The sequence below is a fragment of the Tympanuchus pallidicinctus genome, unplaced genomic scaffold (assembly GCF_026119805.1).
Source record: "Tympanuchus pallidicinctus isolate F22 unplaced genomic scaffold, pur_lepc_1.0 scaffold5, whole genome shotgun sequence".
In the NCBI taxonomy this organism is placed as follows: Eukaryota; Metazoa; Chordata; class Aves; order Galliformes; family Phasianidae; genus Tympanuchus; species Tympanuchus pallidicinctus.
In genome coordinates, this window is record NW_026294769.1 from 55114140 (window position 1) to 55138935 (window position 24796).

The following is a 24796-nucleotide window of genomic DNA, read 5'->3' on the forward strand; positions in this document are numbered from 1 at the left end:
ACCTAGCAAAATTCCTGAATTATTTAACCTTGAATATTTTATTTCAGTACTGACAAGATTTTCTTGGCTTTGGTTCTGACCTGGTGTCAGTATTGTATTGCTTTGTTCAAACACTCCACTTACTAATCACATAATCGAAACTTTTGTTAGGGTTTGGTTTAAACTTTTGCATTGTGTTCCACTCAAAGATGCTTACCATAGCTTCCATAAGTGGCTGACATTAGGGAGGAAAAAAATAGAAAATAAGCTCCATTACTGTAGGTACACGCAAAAATAATGTTTCATCACAAAAGATTATGGAACAAAAATTCACCACCTGCGTTACTAGAAAAATTTCAGTTTAGCAATACAGTGTAGCAACCACTCAAGGATGCAAACAACACAACAATGGTTGAAAAAGTCACCAGAAACACTGATACGTAAAGGGGCCATATCATACTCTTAATTCTTAGCAGATTATTCCGAGATTAATAGAAGCAAAATATCTTTATAACCAAATACAAATATAAATTGGGCCTGATAAATATAATGTTAGCTATGGGATGTATGCAGTTCTGAAAAAATAGCTGGTTAACCTTCCAGATAAGAAAACAATAAATTAATCCCATTAAGAGACTGAACCAGTAATGAGAAAATTGAGTGAACTGATCTGTTTCTCTTGCAGATAATGATCAAGATAAATGAGAATCCCATTAAATGTTATAGCTGAAAGTCAATGGCTACAAACTCAAAAGGATTTCTGAGGTGACACAGAATGAGGCCACAGGTCAAGGTTGGAAAGGACCTCAGGAAGTCAACCAGTCCAACTCCAGAGCAGCGTGCCCAGGCCCAAATCCAGACTGCTTTTGAAAATCTCTAAGGAGGAGATGCACCTGCCTCTCTGGGCAACCCATGCCAGTGCTCCAGCACCCCCACAGAATGTTTCCCGATGTTCAGAGGGAACCTCCTATGTTACAATTTATGCTCACTGCCTCTTGTCCTCTTCCATGCTCTCTGCACCCTTCCCTTACATATTTAAGGACAAAACCTCCTTAAGCCTACTCTTCTCCATGCTGAACAGTCTCAGCTCTCACAACCTCTACCCACAAGACAGATGCTTCAGTCCTTTCACAATCTTCATGGCCTTTTGCAGTACGTCCTTTTTATCTCTTGTACTCAGCACTACAGGTGAGGCCTCTCCAGTGCTGAGCAGACTCATTCACCTTCTTAGCAGCAGTGGCACACCACTGACCCGTATTTAGCATGAGGTTCTTCCTGCCCTGACTCTCTGAACTTTCAACATCAGCCTTTGATGCTGCTACAGAAGAAAATCTCTCAGTACAAGGAAAAAAAAAAAAGAAAAAAAAAGTTTACCATACTTTTAATAACTCTAACTGCGACTAAGGGCTTGTAAAGCTGAAGTTATCCACCTGCCACATCACAAAGATTAAGTGAGAAACTTTTCTTATTTCAGCTCCCTAGAATTGAAGAAAGAAGTATTTAACTAGAAAGAACATCTGGTCCCCTTGGTGCTGAAAGTATTACTGTTACAGTGTCCTTAGAAGCATCTGACATAGAACCACATATATACTGTCCCTGTGAATCACATTTCAGAAAGACACTACTGATCTATAACCCCAGCAAATACATCCAGAACTTAAGGCACAGACCACCTTCCTGCTCTGAAAGAGTAAGAGCAGACTGAGGAGGTGAGGGAATACCTCAGGTATGCTTCAGCACACTTCTTAGCTGAATTGGGCTCCTATCACTCAAATACAGCACGAGTGAACTAAAACACTACTTCACAGGAAACTATAGAGAGAAAATTAACACAGGTGCTGAAAATCTTTAGACAAGGCCTGAATAAGTGAGAATTCTTATTTTCTATGGATTTCCAAGGTATAAAGTCCTACTATACTTGCAGCCCAGAAAGCCAACTGTATCCTGTTCCGCATCAAATAAGGGGGGGCCAGCAGGGTGGTGGAGGGGACTGTCCTCCTCTACTCTCAAGGTCACACTGGATGGGGTCCTGGGCAGACCAATCCAGTCTGTGCATATTTATACATACCAGGAAACGTCATGCAACTTTGCATGAGGAGTGCCATAACTGTGTAACAAATCTCTATACCCTTCTTAGTCCTTGAACTTTTCTGGAACAGTCCTCCTTCTATTACCGTATTTAGAGATTCACAGGCTGATATCTCTGCAATGCAATCATATACATTTAGCTGTAAACTGCACTTTTACAAATTCATTTCAAGCCAGCGAAAGAAGGACAATAGGATCAAAATCTAGCAATAGCTGGAAAGCTTCTGAAGACTACTGGCTGAAAGTTAAGATGGTGAGAGTCTGGGTGCTCTACCTGAAAACATGGCACTCAGGCTAAATACAGTGAGCACACATGCTAAAGCAAGAGTTTCTCTAGAACAGACAGCAAGACCAGAAAGCACAGAGGGTGATATCTCAACTATTCTTCCTTCAGTTTTCCTTGGCTCCTCACACAGTGCTGTGTGAGGCAATGTTCTAAGTCATGGTTGTCCAACTTTTTGGCTTGTCTGTGCCACACTGAGTGAACAGGAACTCTCTTGGGCTGCATACTCAAAGGTTGCTCTGAAAGTAATACCTCCTATTTATTTCCATGAAAACTACAAAAAGCACAACAGTATTTGATAGAGCAAAATCTCAGCTACAAAACACGATTTTTCAACATAGTCACCACCTTTAGCTATGCGTTTTTGCCAGGGATGAAGAAGAGCCTTTACGCCATGCTTATAAACATCTGTACCAGTGGAAGTGACCTACTGTCGTCACTGCTGAAACACATCACCCACCACCTCACTGTGCTCCATATCCCCTGTCTGGTCTCCATAAACGTTCAGCAAGTGTCGATGAATGTCAATGGGTGCCATTTTTTTCACTTGCAGGAATTCAATTCCACACCTTCAAACTCACTTCCATGTCAGACGTCACTTTGTCAGACTGCCCCTCTGCTGCTGTCTGCAGCATGGCAACAGCATGTAATGGCATACTGCTGGGAGGGTTCAGCCTCGGCTCCCATATCACCAATCTTTACCTTTGACACCATGGGCCGATTTGTAATAAACAGGAGGCACTACTTTCAGAGCAGCTCTCATAAAACACATAATATAGTTCATGTAGGTAAGTAAAACAACTTATTTTAATCTTTATTATTTTTTTAAAAAAGAAAAAAGAAAAAGAGAGCAAGAGAAACACATAACTAGTGGGATATGTGACCTTGGTTTTGTGAAACTAATGCATCAATACCTGTTTTGATGTCTGTGGTTGCAACTGTTAGTGAGTTCTCAAAGTGTTTATCAGACATTTTTGATGAAATGAATGAATTTTACTCTTCTTCTGCTTCGTCCTTGAAAACAGTTGTGCACAAATGTGCGTACCGCCAAAAGGCAATGACAGGAATAAGGTGTGACTGTAAAGTTCAGAATGTTTCGTTTTTTTCTGGTAAGAAAAGGCTTATAAAAGCAAAGAGACACAGTCAGATTTTTGAGTTGAGCATTTGACTGCAGCCCCATATACTCCATGCCTGCTCTAAGTAATGATTCAAAACCTGCATAGCACACTCCAGCAGGTCCTTCTGAGGCCGCAGCACCAGCCATAATCAAGGCCCCAACAAACCACATGTTTTGGCAAGTTATCTTTGTCCATAAATGGATGTGCTCACTGAAGAAGGGAACAAGTCTTCTTAAGTTGAATGGAACGCAAAAACTTAGCTAAGAATGCCATAAGGGTGATTAAACAAGTTATCCAACCAGAATAAAGAGCATTAACTGAAAACAAAGAAGATGCAGAAACAATTTCACTTACGCCAACCTTTACTTGAAGCATTAGCAAACCCTGAAGACAATCCTAAATCAACTGACATATAAGAGGAAAGGGAAATATGAGATTATCCTACTCGTCTTCTATACGCAAAGAGCTAAAAAGAACCTGCCTGTTCCAGAGCATTAGGTAATGCCTCACCAGGTTAGACTGACAAAAGCACCAGTCATCATTTAAATGTAACCATGCAAAGAGAAAAGCCAGGCAGATACTTCAGTTACTTGAACTGAAGATCAAGCACAAATTAAACTAAAATGTTGATTTTCAGAACAATGGCACAGGCTTTACCTGCATGTAACCGGCACAGCTGAACAGGGCTAAATCCATACGGAGGTTTGATGCTTGTCATATTTTTTTCATATGACAATATCCAATGAGTGGAAGTCAAAGTTTAAAAGTTTCCACGTGAATTTGTTTAGTGATACAGATAAACACAGACTGATGCACCAGGAGCTCTGGTAAAATCTGCTCCAAAGGAAATATGTGGCATACAATTAATGCTACAATTGCAGAACTACCATGTAAACAACGAACATTTTCTACTCACTAGTTTAGCATTCCTGAGGCATCCATTCTCAGCAATAAAACTTACAGAGCCTCAGTTTAGGTGGAGATTTAAGTTAATCATAGCTAAGTACAAACATTTGTTAAGAGCTATCCAAAAAGCACACTTGTGGTCAGTTACAAAACAGTATGCAAGCTGTTGAACTGTTGAATGCTGTTGAATGCTTTTGGAGTGTTGGTAAGCACAGAGATTAAAAAAAAGAAAAAAAAAGAAAAAAAATCTGTACCTCTTTGTCACCGTAAATAAATACAATATAAAAAAAATACTATGTGTATAATATGTATATATATACACATATAATCCATATAAACACATATTTTATATACATGTGTATATGTGTGTACATATATATAGGCAGAAGTGTGTACATACATACATCTCACATACATCTACATGAAAGAACTAGCTTCATAAAAATTCACTGTATTTTTCCACTTCACTCAGAGACAGAATTCCACTTGTTTGGCAGTAGCTTATAACCATGGGAAAGAAATGATGGAGAACACAATTCATTTTTGTCTGAAAATCCTAAGGCTCCTGACCATCTACTTATCTACCAGAGTAAGTTTTTCAGATTCACTAGCCTGCCTCCAGATAAGACTTAGACACTCTGCCCTACTATTCTTATCTGAGCAGAAGCATAATCCTTAAGTATGTACATGCAAGGTACAGCAGTTAAGGAACAGTGAGTTCTTACAGTGTATCATTTGCATCATGTCAACTACTCATGCACACATTCTGACCTTCTAGCAACTGTTCTGTTGGACTGGTGTTTTGTTTTTTTTTTAATTAGGAAGTTGGTGTCAGTGTCAAAAGAATGCAGAAACATACAACTGCAAAATCTGAAAGCAGACATTCTTGCAGCAAAGGAGATCATTGGATTGAATAATGAATAGCATTCAAACACACACATACTTGCACAACTATTTTAAAACTCATTAACAATGCATGTGAAACAGCACAGCAGATCTACAAGGACACTTTGCAAAGCATCCTGTACTCTGACTTTACCTTTTCTCTCCTGCTGGCCAGAAAGCTTCCCTTTGCAAAACCAAATCAACGGGAGACAAGAGAAGAAAGGAGGTTAACGTGAGCAAAACCTATGTAAGAACAGGGAGGCAGCCAGAAGTTCTAAGCAGATCGTGCCTGACCTTAACAACACAGAACGATTACCAAATTCTAATGCAGGACCAGCCAAGTTTTAGTCCAGCAATTACTTTGGTTTCAAACAGTGTTTCAGAGGACATGCCAAAGGACACAGAATCTTCATTTGAGCACCAGCGTTCTATGCATTAAAAATATTGATTACAAGTCAGAAGCTAAGCATACACTTCAGAATTTTTATAACAGTAAGTCACCTTCACTATGAATGCTCAACCTGTTTCTGTAATTACATTATAAATACACTTAATGATGAACTCAAGAAGCGATTACAAGCATCAAACATCTTAGACATTTGCCAGAGTTTCCATGAAGAACGGCATCTGAAAAAAACATATTGCCTTCGCAGCCACTCAGCATTAGATTTCTCTGCCATTTGGACTTAATAACACCTCATACATATAAATGACTCTCTAAAGGAAGGAAAAGCCATCTTCGGTTGACTATCATTTGAATGGTTATTTGAACCCAGTAATCACACAATTCTTTCAAATTCTTATCATATTACCAATATTCTATTGGAAACAGATGTTAGCAGCACAACTTAGTCAGAATTATTGAACTTTTCTTTTACTTTCATAACAAATTAGGCAATGCCTAGTTGATGCATCTGAAAAAAATTACAGAATCGCGAGCCCTAAGGCCAAGCACTGGGTGTCATAATTTAAACCATCACCACTGAAATGCAAAGGCATAAGAAACATAATGTATCACTTTGTAGAACAAATTTCTCTTGCAGAAGATGAACATTATTTGTGAATAAATCCTGAACAGCAACCAATAGCAAATATTTCAATGTCAAAAGCGAAGCAGAGTACTAACAAACTTAATATAAAAATCCCTGAATGTTTAAAAATAAACACAGAAGCACAAATACATAACTAAAAACAAAAGGACTCCTGTAATTTGCTATTAGGCAAGGAGGAGGAGGGAACAGTAAGACCATATAAAAATAAAAAAGAAAATTCCTGTAATATTCTGGTAATATTTTAAAATGCTCTAGGATAACCCTCCTAGCCAGATAGAAGTCAAATTCCGAACAAATCTAACAAGAACCAATAAACTGTAAAATAAGACAGAACTGGGAGAGCAAAAACTAGAACCATTTGTAATCCTTATTTGCCAAAATACAGAATGGGATTGGCACTCCTGCCGTGAGGAGGGGAAAATACAAGTAGGTATTCTGAGATGTACCCACAAATATGCAGCCCTCCTACTCACCGATAAATTAGAAAACATAATTGAAAACATACATATTTAACACTAGAGTTATCTTTGATGGCCACTTAAAAATTCCACAGCATGTCACTATGCCTCTTCTGACAACTGTTGTGAGTTCACTGTGTTACAAACACAATTATGGCAACTACAGTAGACCCTCCATTAACAACAATATTAACTTCATGGAAAACAAATTTCCTTGACGTCTGAGAGAAAACTGACGCAACCATGTTTTTATTGTCTGCATTGAGGTAAGTAATCATAGTAACATACTAACTGGACTATTGAGCAGCAGCAGTAAACAAATGCTTCTGGTGCATACAATAGCACCTGAAGGACGCGTACAGTTCGTTATGACTTGTGAAAATGAACACTAGACACAACTGGTTTTATCCGTAATTAAAGGATAAAATAATAAAGCTCAAGAGTGAACCTACAAAAAGACAGTCAACGAGCAAAAGTAGCCCCAAAAATCCAAAATGTGCTATAATAAAGTATGTATTTATAAGGCTTGTCGGAGATATAACATCAGGAATGATGTTATATCAGGAGCGATATGATCTTTGTAAAACATCATTTGCTGAAGACAAAGCAAGCCTAACAGAAGCCAAATACACTTCTTTAAATCACCTGTCAACCAGAAGTAATGACCACAAGGGTTACTCCATCTACCAAAAAATACACAGCATTTTCAAGAGGCACATGAAACAGAAGCAGGCAGCTTTCATGTGAATGGGACACCTGTAACTGTAGCGTGTTTTCAGATCACAGACAATGCAGCACAAATCTAGTGTGAAAGGGCAACAACCTGCTTTGACTTCTTTTGCATAATTTAAAGTCTACACAAAGAAAAAAAAAAGATTTACAAAGAAAACTTGCAAAAGGAGACCTGATGAGAGAAGAGCAGTGAAAAATACGCTGTCATTTAAATGTTATGCATAATTCAGAAATAAAGGGTGGGATTAAATTCAGATTACAAGAATGCAATTAGCTTCCTATTTTCTTTGCTGGGACAAACACCAGGGACTTTTAGTCAAAATGATTGATGCCACCTAAAAGAGAAGCATTTCTTCCCAATTGTTTTTTTTTAGGTTTCTCCACCTAGTTCTTTGAATACCATAAATATGAAGAAGTAGTCTTTCCCTTCTTTCAGGAATCAGCACCAGTGAGAGCTCAGATACAACAAGCATAATATACAGAGTTATTTGGGTACCTCTAGCAAAATTTTAAGATAAAAATCTATAAATCTATAAACATTTCAAGACAAAGCCAGGCTTGTTTCATGGAACACAACCAGCCAACCGCCAACAACTTTATGTGCATGTATGCTACTATAAATCTCTTCGTCCCTTTCATTTTCAACCTCAGTGAAACAATTTACAATGCTATTCAAGAAACAGTTGTGTCAGCACAGCTGAAGCGATACAGTTGTGCTGCTACAACAGCTTCTTACTACTGAAGATGGAGTGGTAAGAAGCTCCTCCTATCACATGCTTCCAACTTCTCCAGTGCACCTCCAACTGCATTGAAGAATTGAGCCCCCCATCAGAAAACTGTCCCTCCATCCCAAAAAAGAAAGAACTAAAAAAAACCTCTCAGATCATAAATTTGTATCAGTGCACTGACAATAACAGGCAAGCTCGTCAGGTATGACTAGCACAACAGATCACAAAAGACTGGGTGCAAAATCCCTTCTGTATCTTAGGGCTCTTCCCTTCCATGGCAGCAAACTGAGGTAATTAAATGTTAACACTTTTAAGTTGGTAGACAGGGGTAGCGGAGGTGTTTAGAGTCTGATTGTCAATCCCTATTTTGAATGGTTTTAGTTGTCTTTTTTTGTTGTTGTTTTTGCTTTTTTTTTTTTTTTTCAATAAAAGCCTTGTAAGTATTTTAATTTTTTCTTTATACAGGTCAAACTCTGAACGTTTTTGTCTTAAGTTAAATGCAAGCTTGCATTTTGTTAAAAGTTTTCCAGAGAATCCTGGGTGGCAAGCGCAGCGGCGGAGGGTGTGACTGTGCTGTTTCAGCGTAGGCAGAAAAGGTGGAATCAAGTCATGGTAAAATCAGGTTTCTGAATTCACTAAATATGCTTGTCCTAGTCCATTGGCCAGTCCTCCCTCACTGCCATTTCTGTCCTAATCATTGCTATTGCTGCACATGCTAGGTAAATTGACACGTGTTGTCAATATGAGTCCCTCTAGCACCGTTTAGCCATATTAAAAACATGTTAATCAATGTGATTTTTAGCAAGGTTTGTTTCAGATAACGCTAAAGCAACCTCAGGAATCCTAGTGCCAGATCAGAAGTACTGCAACGGAATACACTCTCCCACCCAGGTAATGTATTCAGAAACAGAAATTTAGTAGAATTAACTTTTTATAAGCTAATTTCATGCTGAACCAGATGTTCATCTACCCTCAACATGAAGTTAACAAACCAGCCCTGGCAGTATGAAGAATTCCAGTATTAAAAATCATGAGCTACAAGCTGAAACAGCAGGTATTTTTTATATTTACATGGAGAGAGGTAAATGCAGATAAACTCAGAGGCCAGCCATGCCATTCTGGTTACACTTGGCAGGGCAGGGCACGGCTGCAGAGTTGGAGCAGAGGCAGGCACTGCAGAGCACTGAGAGCACAGGGAGCTGAGCTACTGGCCATGTTTCAATGCCCAGCCAGGCAGCCATGCCTGCTGGCTTTCAGCCTGTCCTAGAAATCAGCCAGAGACAGATACATTCAGCAGAAAGACTTTTCTCTAGCACCAGCAGCTCACTGTAGTATTTCCAGTTGAGCAAGAACCGCCTAGCTACTTCGTACTCAACGTGTTTTCCCACTAAGAAGCTGGCATCACATCCAGTTGCTCCAGTCCCACCATTTTATTCTAACTTAAGTCTAAGGATGTCTGACAATTAACAGAAATAGAAGAAGGATCAAGTCTTAAGAAAATTTGTACTCACTTTCCTGCAAGATTTCATTACACCTGAGTGTTGAACAGCATTCATGAAAGCTTTTTTTCTTTTTCTATTCTTTTAAATTAATAAATTGCATGCTCATTTTTACCCCAAAAAACTGTTCACTCCTTTTGAGCATTAAAAAATTACACAAATTTGTTTCCCTGAACAAAAAAAAATGAACAAAAAGCAAGATAGAGCCTAACATCCTACCCTCACTGACCAGAAAAAAAAATTCAAAAAACTACTCAAAGGACAGTGTGAGTGCTGCAGACATGAACCATGACCTTGGGACACAGAACATCATTATTACATCCCATAAGGAACATTCCTGTTGAAACAGGTGACGATTGAAACACATGCAAATTAAGTTCCCAAGAAATCTTGGGCTTCCTACTGCTTGGGGCTCCAATAACATTCACTGTTCACTAAACATGAAATAAAAGAAACTATCACCACCAACAACAAAAAAGACAACAAAAAAAACAGTAAAAAGGAAGAAAAAATAACAGCCTGGGCAACCTGATGTAGCAGGTGGCAACCCTGCCCATGGGCAAAGAGCTGGAAGTAAATTGTCTTTAAAATCCCTTCAGACCCAAGTCATTCCGTGGTCTTTTATTTCCATCTCTATTGACAGCTCTGTAGTTATGGTTCCAGCACTTCACAGGTACTGGGAATTGTCACAAGGGCCATCATGTTCCCTAGAATCTCTTCAGAATCCAACCCCACTGCAGTATTCTCTTTGATCACTTTGCAAACTATTCTAAATTTCTGGGGGAGAATAAAATATGCAACGTGCTCGAAACTCCCCAGCTGTATTTCTGTAATTCTCACAAAGCAGACGTTGTCTTGCTATTTCTTATTTGCTCCACTGGAATGCTTTTATCATCATCAGGCTAGCATGATGTTCAGGAATACTCTGCAGAAAAGCTTCTGTTAGTAGAGTTCTTTAGGTAAGCACGTAACAATTAATTCATTTTTGCTTTCTAAAACATGGACTAATGCATAAAACCCACATAATGCATTAAGATATCCATGGCATTCCCAACACCCCAATCTTCTTAATCAATGTGAATTCTCGAACGAGGCAAAGAGGCAAAAAGAAAGCAGGAATCTGAAGGCAACATTTGTGTTAGCTTACTTTCTTTGTAGCAGAATTGTCAGTAATGACAACTTACATCTGGAATAAGAAGTCGGATCCATACAGCTTTGGAAACAGACCACACTAGCTAACAGATACAAACTTTTACTCTATGCAGGTAGACAACAGAGGTTTCTGCCCTGGGATATTATTCAGTGTACTTCCTATGTAATCTCTTAGTCAATTTTTAAAATAACATTTAAAAACCTGCAAATAGTACCGAAAATTTTACTACAAAAATAAAAACCTGCATACCTAATCCCTAGAGTTAGTTCACAGCCTACTGACCGCGTGCTCGAGCTCTATTTAGACAGTAAAATAAAAGACTGAAATCAAAATGTCAGGCTGGTTTCGTTCTTCTCTGAAACCAGGGTGGTCCATGGGCAATTTTTGATACCACCACTGTTGCCAGGGAAACAAAATGAAAACAGGTGCCATCAATACAAATAAAGATTTAGTTCTGTTTTAAACCACCCTAAAACAACGTTTCCATAAACTTTTTAACTGATACTACTACAACTTTGACAATGCCTTTTAACAAGAAATGGATTATAAGTTGTCTTCAGACCATCAAGTTTTAACTGAAACAAATTTAGTCTGATTGGCAACCTTTCCTTTGAAATAAATTTCTTACATTTATTATGCATCATCCTCTTTAAAAGTTACTGAGTTTTATTGCTTTAAGGCAATATAATACCAAGACAGAAACAAGGTACATACAATTTTAATAAGATTTATCAATTTGAAATTTTACCCTCCTTTTAATCTAGGTCATTTTTAGACTTTTTTTTTTTTTTTTTTTAACTTAAAATGCTTAAAAAACCCTTACGGTGAGTAGCATTAAAAGCTTAATATTCTCCTCATAATCTCATTGTGGTTTTCTCCCACATGATTCAAACTCAAGTAAGTGTCCCTCCAGCCAAAACCCAAGTAAACACACTTTTGCTTCTTAAATGTGTAATAATGCATTGAGACTTTGACAATATTCTGGTCAAGTCTCCTTAAAGAACTTTCTTCAAGCCTACTAGCTACACAGACAGAAAACGTGCCAAAGCTTATGAAAAAGAATGAACATATCATTCATTTCAATAAAGCAGCATTGATTCAAGATGCCAATAAACTTATTATTTACTTAGTTTCTTCGGAGGCTTAACAAGACACTCGTCACAACCAAAAATCCAAGTAGACCAACTTCAGTTAAAGGCAATACACAAACTCTCTCTTCGTCAATAAAGCTTGCTGCCAGACCTGCAAATAAAAAGTTCACCTTGTATATTTTGTGTTAATCGTGAAACTTGAAAGATGATGGAAATAAAAAGAAATTGATTCATCTGCAGTAAATATATGTATAGCTACGCCCTTAAAGTTTTGAAATCTGTTCTATATTTTACAATGGTCCTGTAGGGTGTTGTAGAATTTTTAGTAAAAGGAATTCTCATAAGTCTGTGCATAAACACCTCACTGAGTATTTTTCCAAATCCATACTGCAAGGTAAAAATAAAGTGAATAAAATCAGCACACAATTACATGCACAAATGATGAGAAGGCTTTTTCAAACAAGAATGTCCATAAAGTTAATTAATATAAAAGCATCATGTAACATTCAAATTGTGATTCTATTTTCAGTGCGCTTGGATGATTTACCACTGGTTGCCTATTTCAAATAAAATTTTCTTGAGATCTTCAAGTCGCCAAATAGTTTTGCTCTGCACTTTGATCTACGTTTACAGTTTTCCTAACATCACAAATGAGCAGATCTGTGCGATTTAAAACTTCTGAATGAACTTTAGGTTGAAGGTTCTTTTGCTTTTGTTTGTATATTTCTAGCTTTCCTCCAGGGTGAAAGCAGCCAGCCCAGTATAGAGGGTAACATTAACCCGTGCTGTCCTAGGTTCATTGAATATATCCCTGGCTTTACCCACAAAACAGTTCTATTAAACAATCTTCAACAATTCTTACTGAAGCAGCGCTGGATCGAATGCTATCTGAAGTCATCAAGAATCCTTCAACCAATTTGATGGCTTCATTCTGCCTCCATTTACTGTTTCAATGTCTTTGAAAAATAATATTCCCACACCAAACATTTCCCTATTAAAGTACCTTGCAAATAACATAGTAGGACCATAGTATGGTCATTTTTTCAGATTAGCACTTCTAAGAATTTCAATAACACACAAAAGATACACAGCATTACATGAAACCAACCAACATCAGACTTCTCTTACAGTTATTTTAGTTAAAGTTTCAAATTAACTCACTTGTGTGTAATTATGAAATTACTATACTGATCCTCCACTTACTTTGAAAGTGATTAATCAAAGTCAGAGAAAACCAGCCATCAACTGAAGTATGTTTCAAATTTCCTATTCAGGGATAAGTCTAAAAAGATGAACCAATTTAATTTTAATTAAATCCTCATTTAGAAGCATGAAATAAATGTTTTCCATTTAATTCAAATTAAACTCCAGTTCCAGTCCAAATTTCAAATATTCTTTGTTTCTGCTACTTTATTACACATGACAGATTAACATTTCCTTTTCTTCTTGTGCACACATGCAACCAACAGACTTGATTCCATTAAAAAAAAAAGCATGTATACTTTTAACAATAATAAAGATACTATTTATTCTGCCCAAATGATTTTACTGATGTGAAGGGGTGAAGGTGCATCTTCCAAACCATGGTGAAACATTTATGTTGAATTCTACAACCACACATACTTTTAATTGCACTTTATTTATAGTGCAATAGTTTCATTATGTGAACTTTCAAAACATTTCTTCACTTAAGGAAAGAACAAGCTAGACAGATGTAAGAAAATAGAAGAGCAGATAACAGGAGAAATGCCTACTGTGGTCTGCAATTACATACACTCACAGACATTTCAAAAGCTGTAATGTAGAAACAGCTCTTTGTCACTGATTTAGTCATACACACCTCACAATTTAATGCTTTCACAGCATTAGTGCAGCAATGCTAACACTCTGTTGTTCTGTGCTGGTTAGCAAAGCAAATAAGAATGAGTGTGAACCTTCATAATGAACTGATTTCCTCTCATTAGTGAGCTCTTCCAGATTTCACATAGCTTCCCTGCCTTACCTCAATAGTAGCTTCTGGATTTCTGAAGTTGAGCTCAACCCAATACTGTTTGCCATTATCTCCATCCTACATTTTCCTCATTTCCTTACATCCTGCTCTGTGTCATTTTTCCTTTCTGTGAAGAGCCACGTGCTGATGAGGCAGTATCTTGGCTGAAGGAAACTAAATTAGCACGCCAGTTGAGCACCCTTTCGTGATTCCCTACAGAAACAGATCTGAACTACTAAATGTGTCCACTCCTTTATGTGGTTTGCACTCTTAGTCCCATAAGCTGCAACTATCTGTCAATCTTTTCTGCGGGAAGACAGGAATACTGGCTCTGCATAAAGCAACGTGGCAAAACCTCTTCAAAAAGTTCTTTAGAGTATTATGGAGAAAAATCTCTCTCATCTCTAAGTTTTGCCAGAGGATAAATGACATTTTTCCTATCTTGCTTTCACAAAAATATTACAAGAACTCTCCACATGAAATGTGCTGATATTAAGCGTGCTATGTCTTTTTGCACAGCAAGTTGTCAAGTCTTGCAAGCTAGCTGCTGCCATGCTAGCATATCACTGCCGAGCAGATTCAGTACATGTAGCTGAACCCAGTGAAGCTAAGCAATGAATTATCAATAGCAACTTCAGGAAAGTCAGTAAAATATAGACTTTATTCATACACTTTGCAACCTGACATACCTATATTTGTTTTCAATGTCTGAGAACAATTCACATACTTTTATTTTACTCTGTATGTAGTTTGCCAAAAGTAAGCAATGTTGAGTATTTATGAATTTCATTAAAATTCCATGCTATATGTGCTGAAAAATGGGGGGAAATTCTATTTCCATATCTCAAAAACACAACTCCACAACTCATTACCTGAGCTGACCTCCTCACTCATCACAATGTTCCCAGTTGCCTCCTCCTCCACCACCTCAACGTGCAGCCCAGATCAGAACTGGTCACAAGCAAACAGGCAAATGAAATCCCTTCAAAATTTGCTTCCTCTCTGAGTTCTGAAGGCAACAGATACTCCAAAAGAAATTATTTTCCAAAGGGTAATACATCTGTATCTGTGCCTAGCTTTTTCACAAAGAAGAGGAGCTATGAAGGAAAGTTCCTGAATCCTCTCTAGAACAGCTTACACACCTAAGTGAACACCAACCATGTTTTAATTAAAGCCACATTAAGTCATAACTTGAGGTTTGGAGGTCACAGAGTACAAAAATGCACTTTGTTGCTCAGTGTTGGTATTAGTATAGGCTTGAGCCACAGAACACTCAAAAAAAACCTGTTACATGTCCTATTGCTATCTGGAGTTGTATTTCTCATGGTGACTTGTACAGGAATCAATTCCTTTGACACCGGAGGGAAAAAAGAAGAAAAAAAAAAAAAAGCATAAACAGCATTATTTTCTGTTACACAAACTTTGCAAGATACTAAGGCCCACTGCAAACTCACCCCATGAAGTTCAGCCATACCACAGCAACTATATTTCAAGCTGGAAGAGCAGAATGTTCAGAGGCTGGGGAATGAGGGAGGCTTTGCAGCAAGGACATCCTCCCTTAAAAAGTCTAGAAAGCTGTCTCATATTATTGATACAAACTAGAAAATCCAAAAAGAACAGATAGGATGGGCTACACAAAAGTAAGAGAAGTTTTGAGGTCTGCCGCTACTTCCTAGTCCATCAGCAGAAGAAGGAGCAATCTCTCCTTCCCCTGAGACCCTCCTGTATTCAAAAGGTAAAAAACATTAGACCACCAAAAGCATCATGGCAGTACAGCACCTGCAGCTATAGCTCCCAAGAGCATGAGGTCATCAGGACAGATGATGATCTTCAGCAAACTTATGTATACAGGCATTTCCCTAACTAACTCTGGCCTTTTAATCAGAGCAAATTTCTGAATGGACAGTTGAGACTCCAGCTTTGCAGCTAATTTAAGTCAAACTCAGCTGCAACATTGGTAACCCCAAAAAGGGATGATCCTCCCACCAGTTCCAGACACTGAATTTTTTCCCTAACCTGGTCCCAGCACCACGTTAACCGCATCAGTATAAACTACCACTTGTTTGGTTCATTTTTGGATGGATCAGAAGGAGTTCATCATACAGCTGCCTAAAAGTTTATTGCAACAAAAATGGATGATAAAAACATACAGAAACAGGAAGAAAACCCCTTTGAATTTACAGCAAACACTTCAACCCACGTAAAGCCCAGAGACACGTGAAGGTCCCCTAGCAGGCTGCTGGGAAGCCTGCAGCAAGACGCACACCAGCAGGATGCACCCTTCTCAACTTCCAGGTGCATGCTTAAATCACATCATCTCACAGAGTTCGATCACCACCGTACAGACATGTTCATACACTGTATCACCAGTTGTTCTTAGAGAATTTCATTTCAATGTGGCACTGTTAGACATCACACACTGCAGCACATATCTTTGTGGGCAGACCAGAACAGCACAGAAGGCACAACAGAAATAGGAAAGAATTACAACCTTCCCGAGGAATCCCACCAGTGAGTGTTACCACAGCTCACTGCCCTTATTCCACAAGATTCTAAAGAGGCTGTAAAGTAATAAACAGTAAGATACAATCAAAAATCCATATTTTAAATCTCTTTAAATATTAGCTTACTCTATCTAGAAACAGCAGGGAAGATCTCAAGTTACAAATTAACAAAAATCACCTCATAGAAAGTTCTTAAAAGGGAACGACTTTTGGAAGTATTCTCTAAAATTCTCTTCTAAAGATAAACGAAAGCACTAAAATAAGAAACTAGTGTAATATTTTTTAAGTAGGCTGCTTTAAGTTAAAGGCAGTAATGCCAACGATGACCTCTGAAATAAAACAATAGACACCAATGAGACAATTCCATGTGTCAGAGAAAAAAATAAATGTAAGCATTCCTTCTGTTAGAACTGACTACACAGAAAAAACACCTGGCAATGCCAACAGAGCTTTTTTTCCTCAACCTCAACTTCTGGCATGGAAGATGGAAAGGAAATTGTTCCCTCAATGCATGAAAAACTTGGCTAAATCAGTCAGCAATACTGAACAGGACAACTTCCTTGAACAGAACAACTTCCTTGGTTCTTCAACTTTATGCAGCAATAATTCTCACTTCAATTTCCATTTTTAGTGCAATATGCTGAGAATAAAAAACGGGGAAATGGTAGATTGTTATAAGATACATCAGGCATAAAAGGTTATTACAAACAGATTAGTCCAGGATGGAAATGACACAGGCTAAGCAGGAGGCATGGATAATCTGGGTAAGTGCCATGGAAAAATAAATATCATGATTGGACTTAAAGCAAATGGAAGCAGTTCAAATTGGCTTCCTCCAATTCACTGTAGAACATGTGATGCCCACATGTCCATTTCCAACAAACCTCATCATAAAATAACAAAGGCCAATACTGTGAAGTGTTGAAAAATGCATCTACCACCAGCTTCTTCTCTTCTTCCATACCGTAGCAACATGAATTATTGCAGCTGCCTGATAAGCATGAAAGAGTTTTGTTTTTTTTCTTTTTAAAGTGAGCTACCAGCATTCATCTGAAATGCTCTATCCTGTCACTAAGTGTTGACCTTGCAAAGAAGAGCAAATTTTATAAAATGCAGGCTGCAGTTTTACTGTTGGTCTACATGGATCAGCACAGAGCTGTGGCCAAAAGCATCAGCTCCACTCCAAACACTTCCCCCGTCCATCTGTGTGCTCCTCCATCTCCTCTTGCTCAGTTCCAGCAGGTTCATGTTTTAGATCATTTACTTTGTCAAACTCCTTGTTGAGGCCTCAAAAATGCCAGTGTTTGCTCACAGAAAGGTCAGCAGGAGCTCCTGGTAAGGGCTAGGCTGTGCCTATAAGCAGCAGCCCACGCCTTAATTGCCTTAAACTGATAATGAAAATCACAGCCTCATAGGAGTAAGTGAATATAAAGAAAATACATATGATATGGGTGGTCTTAGAGAAAGGATCTCAAAAGCTGCCATTCTTAATGTTTAAAATTAGTTTAATGGCAAAGTGCTGTTAATCTATTTGTTAACACAGACAAATATCAGCAGTGGGTAGACTGTGATCAAGTTACAAACTTCACAGCTTAGATGATCTTCCACCAAAACCACCTCCCTTATACGGCAGATTTGAGACCACAGCTTAACAGGCGAACACAAGACATTTCAAAAGCCCTTTACAAAATTCCATCAAAAAGCACGACAACTCCTTTAGAAAAACTGTTAATCTCTGCGTTTTCCTTACATAAAATAAATAAAAATTTTAAAAGGCCTCTAGAAACAAACAGATAATAGGGACAGATATCATGAAGTCACTGGAGGGGATATTTAGAGGTCATCTAGTCCAACTACCCTGCAATAAGCAGGGATACCTACAGCTAGATCTGGTTGCTAGATCCAGCCTGACCCTGAATGTCTTCACAGATGGGGATTCCACCACCCCCCTGGGCAACCTGCTCCAGTGCCTCACTACCATCACCACAAAAAACTTTGTACCTTTGTACAGATCTGCATACATACTTCAGTCCTTTTGTGACACAAGAGCACAGCTGTTGAAGATGAGCAATGAAAGTCCAGAGCAGGAGCTCAAGTCTTGCTCTAGAATCACACAGAAGCCCTCTTTAATTAACTCCCCTATAATTTTCAGAACCGCTCATCCCAGCAGGGCAATCAAAGGTAGATGCACACACTGTTAGTCTGATTAACAGTGCTCATTAAGCTGACTAGTGCAATCAGCCAATGAGCTTTTAGTCCTGCTGAACAGGTAAACTTATCTAGCTTTGAGTCATTTTTATACTTAACAACAAATTCACTACTTCTAATGGCTGTACCACCATGTTTTCACAGAATCATAGAATGGGCTGGGTTGAAAAGGACCACAAAGATCATCCAGTTTCAACCCCCTGCTGTGTGCAGGGTCACCAACCACCAGACCAGGCTGCCCAGAGCCACATCCAGCCTGGCCTTGAATGCCTCCAGGGATGGGGCATCCACAACCTCCTTGGGCAACCTGTTCCAGTGTGTCGCCACCCTCTGGGTGGAAAACTTTCTCCTAATATCTAACCTAAACCTCCCCTGTCTCAGTTTAAGACCATTCCTCCTTGTCTTGTCACTATCCATGAGCATGCCTGTATGTTTTTTCCCTTTAAAACTGCTCCAAACTACTTGAGATTACTCTTTGTGGGACACTTGTCAGAGAAAACACAGAAGTTTCACTCCTCAACTTTAGCAAAGCACACCATGGTTACAGCACCACCAAAAGCACAAGACAGTTCTGACATCTAACATGCAAGGCATAATTCTTAAGTGGGTGAAGTATGAGAGCACTGGGCTAACCAATGGCCTTGATCTTTGAGCCGCAAACCACGTACGATAACTTCAGGTTACACTTAACTCAGATGCCTCAGAAACAAGTGAAGTAACACTTATGATACGTATGCAGACAATTAAGCTTAATGCGAAATACTTGAACAGAAAGAAAGTGATTTTTTTTTCCCACATCAAATTCCATTTTGCAACCCCCGCTTCTCATTCTTTCCCAGCTGAAACCAGCACAATTTTTCAGAGTAGCCAGAGTGTGGTTAAGCAGAGGAAGCTATGCTTGTTTGCATGGAATCTGCTATTTCCTCTCTGCCAAAACACTTGTTTAAAGAAGTCATGTAATATTTCTATTAAGCTGTAAATGCAGTTGACAAGGAAATGGCCTACTGGCAGCGCATTACCTTTGTGGCAGTGCCAGCCAGCCTACAGCAAAATAGTGCACATGATAATTTCAACATGCATTCCCAAGCAACAAAATTGTGCCTTACATAAATACCGCAGAACTCCAGCAACATCTAGAAAAAGCAATGAAAATTTGCCCAAGCTTTCATGCTTGCCTGTATCAATTCTGTGTCATAACTAAAACAAAGTAGGAAAGCATCTACATATGTCCAAATGTCCTGTGAAGCTGTATCATATGACGCTGGGAAAGCTATTGCAACTTAAATCTGTGTATTTCTTGTTAACCACTGTAACAACTCACTAATAAAAATTAAGAAAAACTCTAAGTATCAAATACACAAAAGAGTACTAACAGCATACAAAGCCCTTAAAACCATAACGTAATTTATTAACAAGAACATATGTTCAATGTAATCCAGAATTGTCGTGTTAAATTACTTTGGCCCTTGATAGCACTCATTTGATTACAAGAATTAAACAGATTCACAAGCCTTCAAACTCAAACAGTGACCTTTGATTTATAAGCAGCTATTGTCATGCTTATAAAATCCTTTCCGATAACACAGTCCTCACCTTTCAACAGCCAGTGCAACTACAGGCTATTTTGTTAAAATGAATTCAGACACAATGAAGACTACTTCAATCAAAGTACAATCGAGAAAACAGCATGACCAAATACAACTGAATTCTCATCAGTAGTTCTTCAAAACGTTTTTTTCACGTCACCTCATATTGAATTAAATTACCCATTAAAAACAAGCGGTAGAGATATTTATCTTGTTCTTCTCAGCTTTCTTCTGAGTATGTTCAGTTCAGACACTGATTTTAAAATAGCTAATTACCCAGAAAAAAGAAAGTGGAGCTAGAAAAATACAAAGTTTCATTTTCAAAATGATGTAATGCCTCCAAGCTGCAGAACACTCACTAGCTTTAATTGAACTGCACACAGAAAAAGCTTCAGGAAACATCTTGGCTCCAAAAAGCACAAACGAAAACCAAGAATCCAACAGAATTAAATACCCTTGAACTTGCATATGTGCTACCTTTCAGTAATCACATATGAACAGCACCTTCTCTCTGACGAGTACTTGCTTACTTAGATCAAGATCCTGATATGGAACAGAAGCAAAGTAAAACTGCATGCAATAATCTGGTATGTATGTTGTTTTTGCAGCAAAGCACAAAGATGAAAAAATTGCTTCTAAAAACATATAGTGCCTTTTTACTACCAAAGAGTTTTAGATATAAACAATCCAGGAATGGAGTATCTGTTGATGCCCAGTCGGTGTAGCGAGTCCACAGTTCATTTCAGAAAAGAAAACAGAAGTATGACTAACACTGGCAGCAGTCATCCATAGACAGTTTTCCCCATGAACTTCACAGAGCAATTCCTTTTAAGTGCTACTTCTCATATGGTGACTAATTGTATTTACATTTTATTTTGCAAGAAGTGTATTAATGCAGTAACATACTGTAAGAGCCAGTATAAATATAAACTGCCAAGGGTTACTAGCATTAACAGTGCCCACTTAGGACAATCCTAAATTCTTTCCCAGACATCTTTCAAATCAAAATTCCCTTAAGAAAGGAGAACGGCCTCTCAGTTTGGAACTCTGTAAGTACAGCTGCAGTCTGAAACAGGCTCTGTACGTTGCCTTAAGTCAATTAAGCAATTACTGCTTTTGATCTCTCTCACTCTAAAAATTTACAAATACACGTTAAAATACAAACTGCAGCAAGCAGGAAGCAAGACAGCAAATGAAAATCTTCTAAATTTTGTCCATGAATGCACAGTTTTATGATTCCCGTATTATTATTTTTTTCTTTTTCTTTTTTTTCCTGATACAACAACAATAAATTGCCCCCACACAGGCTTACCCTCATTGGATGAATATCAGCATAGGGAGGCTTTCCTTCAGCCATTTCTATTGAAGTGATACCAAGGGACCAGATGTCTGCCACACAGTTATAGCCAATCTCTTGTATTACTTCTGGAGCCATCCAAAATGGAGTTCCTATAACAGTATTACGTTTTGCCATTGTATCCTGTAATTATATTATTTATACAATTAAAATAGAGATGTTTATTTTCACAGATTCCTTTGATATTTATTCTATATTTAGAAATTAAATTAGCCACCCAAAGGTCAAACTGTAATAACTTCCAATTAAGACTAAACAGATTGAGGCCACCAGGTTTTAGAAGTCAGAGAGTTGTCACCTCAATCTCGATCATAAACCTTGAACAGAAGTTTAAAGTGAGATCAGCAAGCACTTGAAGTGCAGTAGGTTATAATAATAAACCACTAGAAACTAAATAATCTTGCAGTACATTAAATATTCATCATGATAAAGATTGTTAGCACCGTTAATTCCTCCTTGGACTCAAAATTCAAGGCAGAAGAGACTGTGTAAAACACAGTTAGAAGTAGTAAGCACTTTCAAATCACCTTTCCACAGGTACTTACTGTTAGCTGGCCAGCCACACCAAAATCAGCTAATTTTGCATGTCCTTCAGTGTTAAGAAGAATGTTTCCAGCCTTTATATCCCTATGTATTTTTCTCATAAAGTGCAAATATTCAAGTCCTTTAAGAGTAGATTTCAGAATAGTTGCAATTTCATCTTCCGTTAGCTACAAGAAAACAAAATCAATAACACTTTCAGGAATACACGTAGGTTAAATGCATAGAAATAGTCTATTTAAAATATGATCATTTCAGGTTTATTATATACAATGCAGACAATGTACATTAAGTATATGATTAAGAATATGCTGAATAGCATTTACAGTTCAAAAATCTTATCTAGTGACTTTATCCATATAGCCAGACTCCTGCACCTCTCAAATCCAACTCTAGCAAGCAAACTGCAAAATTAGTAAAGGGGCCCAATGATACAGTTCAGATTATGGATTATTCTCTTGCCTGTCAAAAATTATTACTCTTTAGATGTTGCCATCCTTCAGTCACAGATGTTGCCATCCTTCAGAACAGTCACAGTTTAGATAATATATAACAAAACATTTATTACTAAGGTCATAAATATTCCTTGCCAAGTTATGTATTACCTTAGTCAAAATGGTGCTCACCCCCACATGGATGGCACATAGCAGGATCCTTCCCTGCTTCCCAGCCCTTTGTCTGCTGCAGAGGGTCAGACCTGCTAAGAGCATTCATTGCCCAAACTTCCTCACACAGTTTGTACAACAGACCACCACAGTGCTTCATTTGGAAAAGGAGGAAAGGAATGCCACATATTCTTAGTTTCTCAAATTCCCACATGTGAAGTGACTGTTAAATCTGTTAGCACTAACAAGAATCTGCTTTTATCCATCAACAATTCCTAACTGCACCACTTGCAGCTTCTCACTGCTGACAACGTACAAATTAGAGAGAATGAACCCAAACAAGAACAAAGAAACACACAACAAAAAGCAAGGAATAAAGGTGAAAGTCTGTCCTTGAAAAAGGGGTTATTTTTAAGACTGGTCCCATCATGTTGTATGGGACTTAAGTAAACACTAATTTTTGAAAATAATTTGGTTCACTCTGCCTTTGCTTCATAGTGACACAAAGAACTACACCCATACAGATGTGCCCCTTTAAGCTTGTCAAAATCCTACTCAGCCTTGAAAATGGACAACTGAGATGTCAGGGCATTCAGATGCTAGAAGGTGCCAGTAACGACTATCACCTGTTCTTTTGATCCACAGACAATTACAGAAATGATTGGGAATGGATGCCAGCCAGATGCTTTGGGCTTTTTCTACTATCATTCTTCTTTCTTGTTGATGACTGATGCAGAAAATGAATGCTCCCTGAATTTCTGGGTACTTTTTCAATTATTTGTACTATTCAACAATTGCTAGATCACAATCTCACAGGAAAATATGATCAGAGTGAATACGTGGGTCTTCATTTCAGCTGCAAATACAGAATCTTTAGAATGTCTAAGAATGTTAATTATTTTACTGTCTATGCAAAGGTTTCCTTCGCACAGATAATCCACAGAAGTTATACTGCAATATAGCATGTTACTATAGCACTGCAAAACTGCATACCTGAACTGAGAGGAATCTACATAGCTGTAGCTGGCCCGTGATACACTTCATTAAATGATCCACATTTTAATGAACACAAGTATTTCTATGTGAAGATCATACAACACATCAGCCACAACTTTCAAAGTGCTCGCAGACTTAACCTTTGGTCTCCAAAAAGCTTATTCCCTTACATAACGTTTACCAGCTCAGAACACGACTGTCTATAGCTGTACTGAATATTTTAGCTTTCTCTGAAGAACTCTGTTGCTTGACTTCATTTCTTTTAAGGGAACCAAGCAAACAAACTTTAGTTCTAAAGCTAAAAAATAATAATAATTTAGAACTATAGTAATCAATGGTTAAACTACTAATATAAGTAGAGATGGCATGGATTGGACAGTTGAAAATACTCTTCTTATTTACTAGATTATGATGACATATAATTCATAAATCATCAGAAATAATGATCAGATCAGATATATCATATATATCATGATCATCAGAAATAAAAAGTATCACCCAGAAAACAAAGTGGCACTTCATTACCAAAGAAAAGACAACGCAAGTACACAAGTACAAAAAATAAGAGCGGTCTTCATTTTCATTTATCTGCTTCAGAAATGACAGAGACAACTAAACAAGGCATCGGCTGCACAACTGTTCATCTTCATACAAGGACAATTGCTGCACACAAGCTGCTGAACAAAAGCTACCAGAGGAACAGTCAGAGTGAACCTTTTGCAGGTACCAGCTCCCCTAAGAACACTTCTCAGATTGTGCTCAACATTTTAAATTAAAAGACAAAAACACAAATACAATTCACCCCACACGACACAACTTCGGGAAATAAAACAACAAAAAACCAGCCAACTAGCTGCTCATGCTACTGAAATGTTGATCATTTAAAGCACATTGATGCTTTAATACAAGAACTACGCAAAACAATTTGGCACATGTTTTGAAATGCAAGAAAGTATAAAACCTAAGATGAATATACTAATTTGCTTGCAACATCAGTTGTACTTTTCCCTCTCTTTTCACAATCCTACGCAGAAATTA

The 24796-nt window shown here is 38.0% G+C and overlaps 1 protein-coding gene across 1 annotated transcript in view; it reads right to left on the bottom strand.

The window, feature by feature from the left end:
* The window catches only part of STK3 (serine/threonine kinase 3), a 134063-nt gene that overhangs the window by 85047 nt on the left and 24220 nt on the right, over positions 1-24796 (bottom strand). Inside the window, exons 5-6 of the mRNA XM_052704447.1 lie at positions 22163-22327; positions 21573-21740 (exon numbers count right to left, since the gene is read on the bottom strand). Of these exons, the coding sequence (XP_052560407.1) occupies positions 21573-21740; positions 22163-22327 (333 nt within the window). The remainder of the gene's footprint in view (positions 1-21572; positions 21741-22162; positions 22328-24796) is intronic.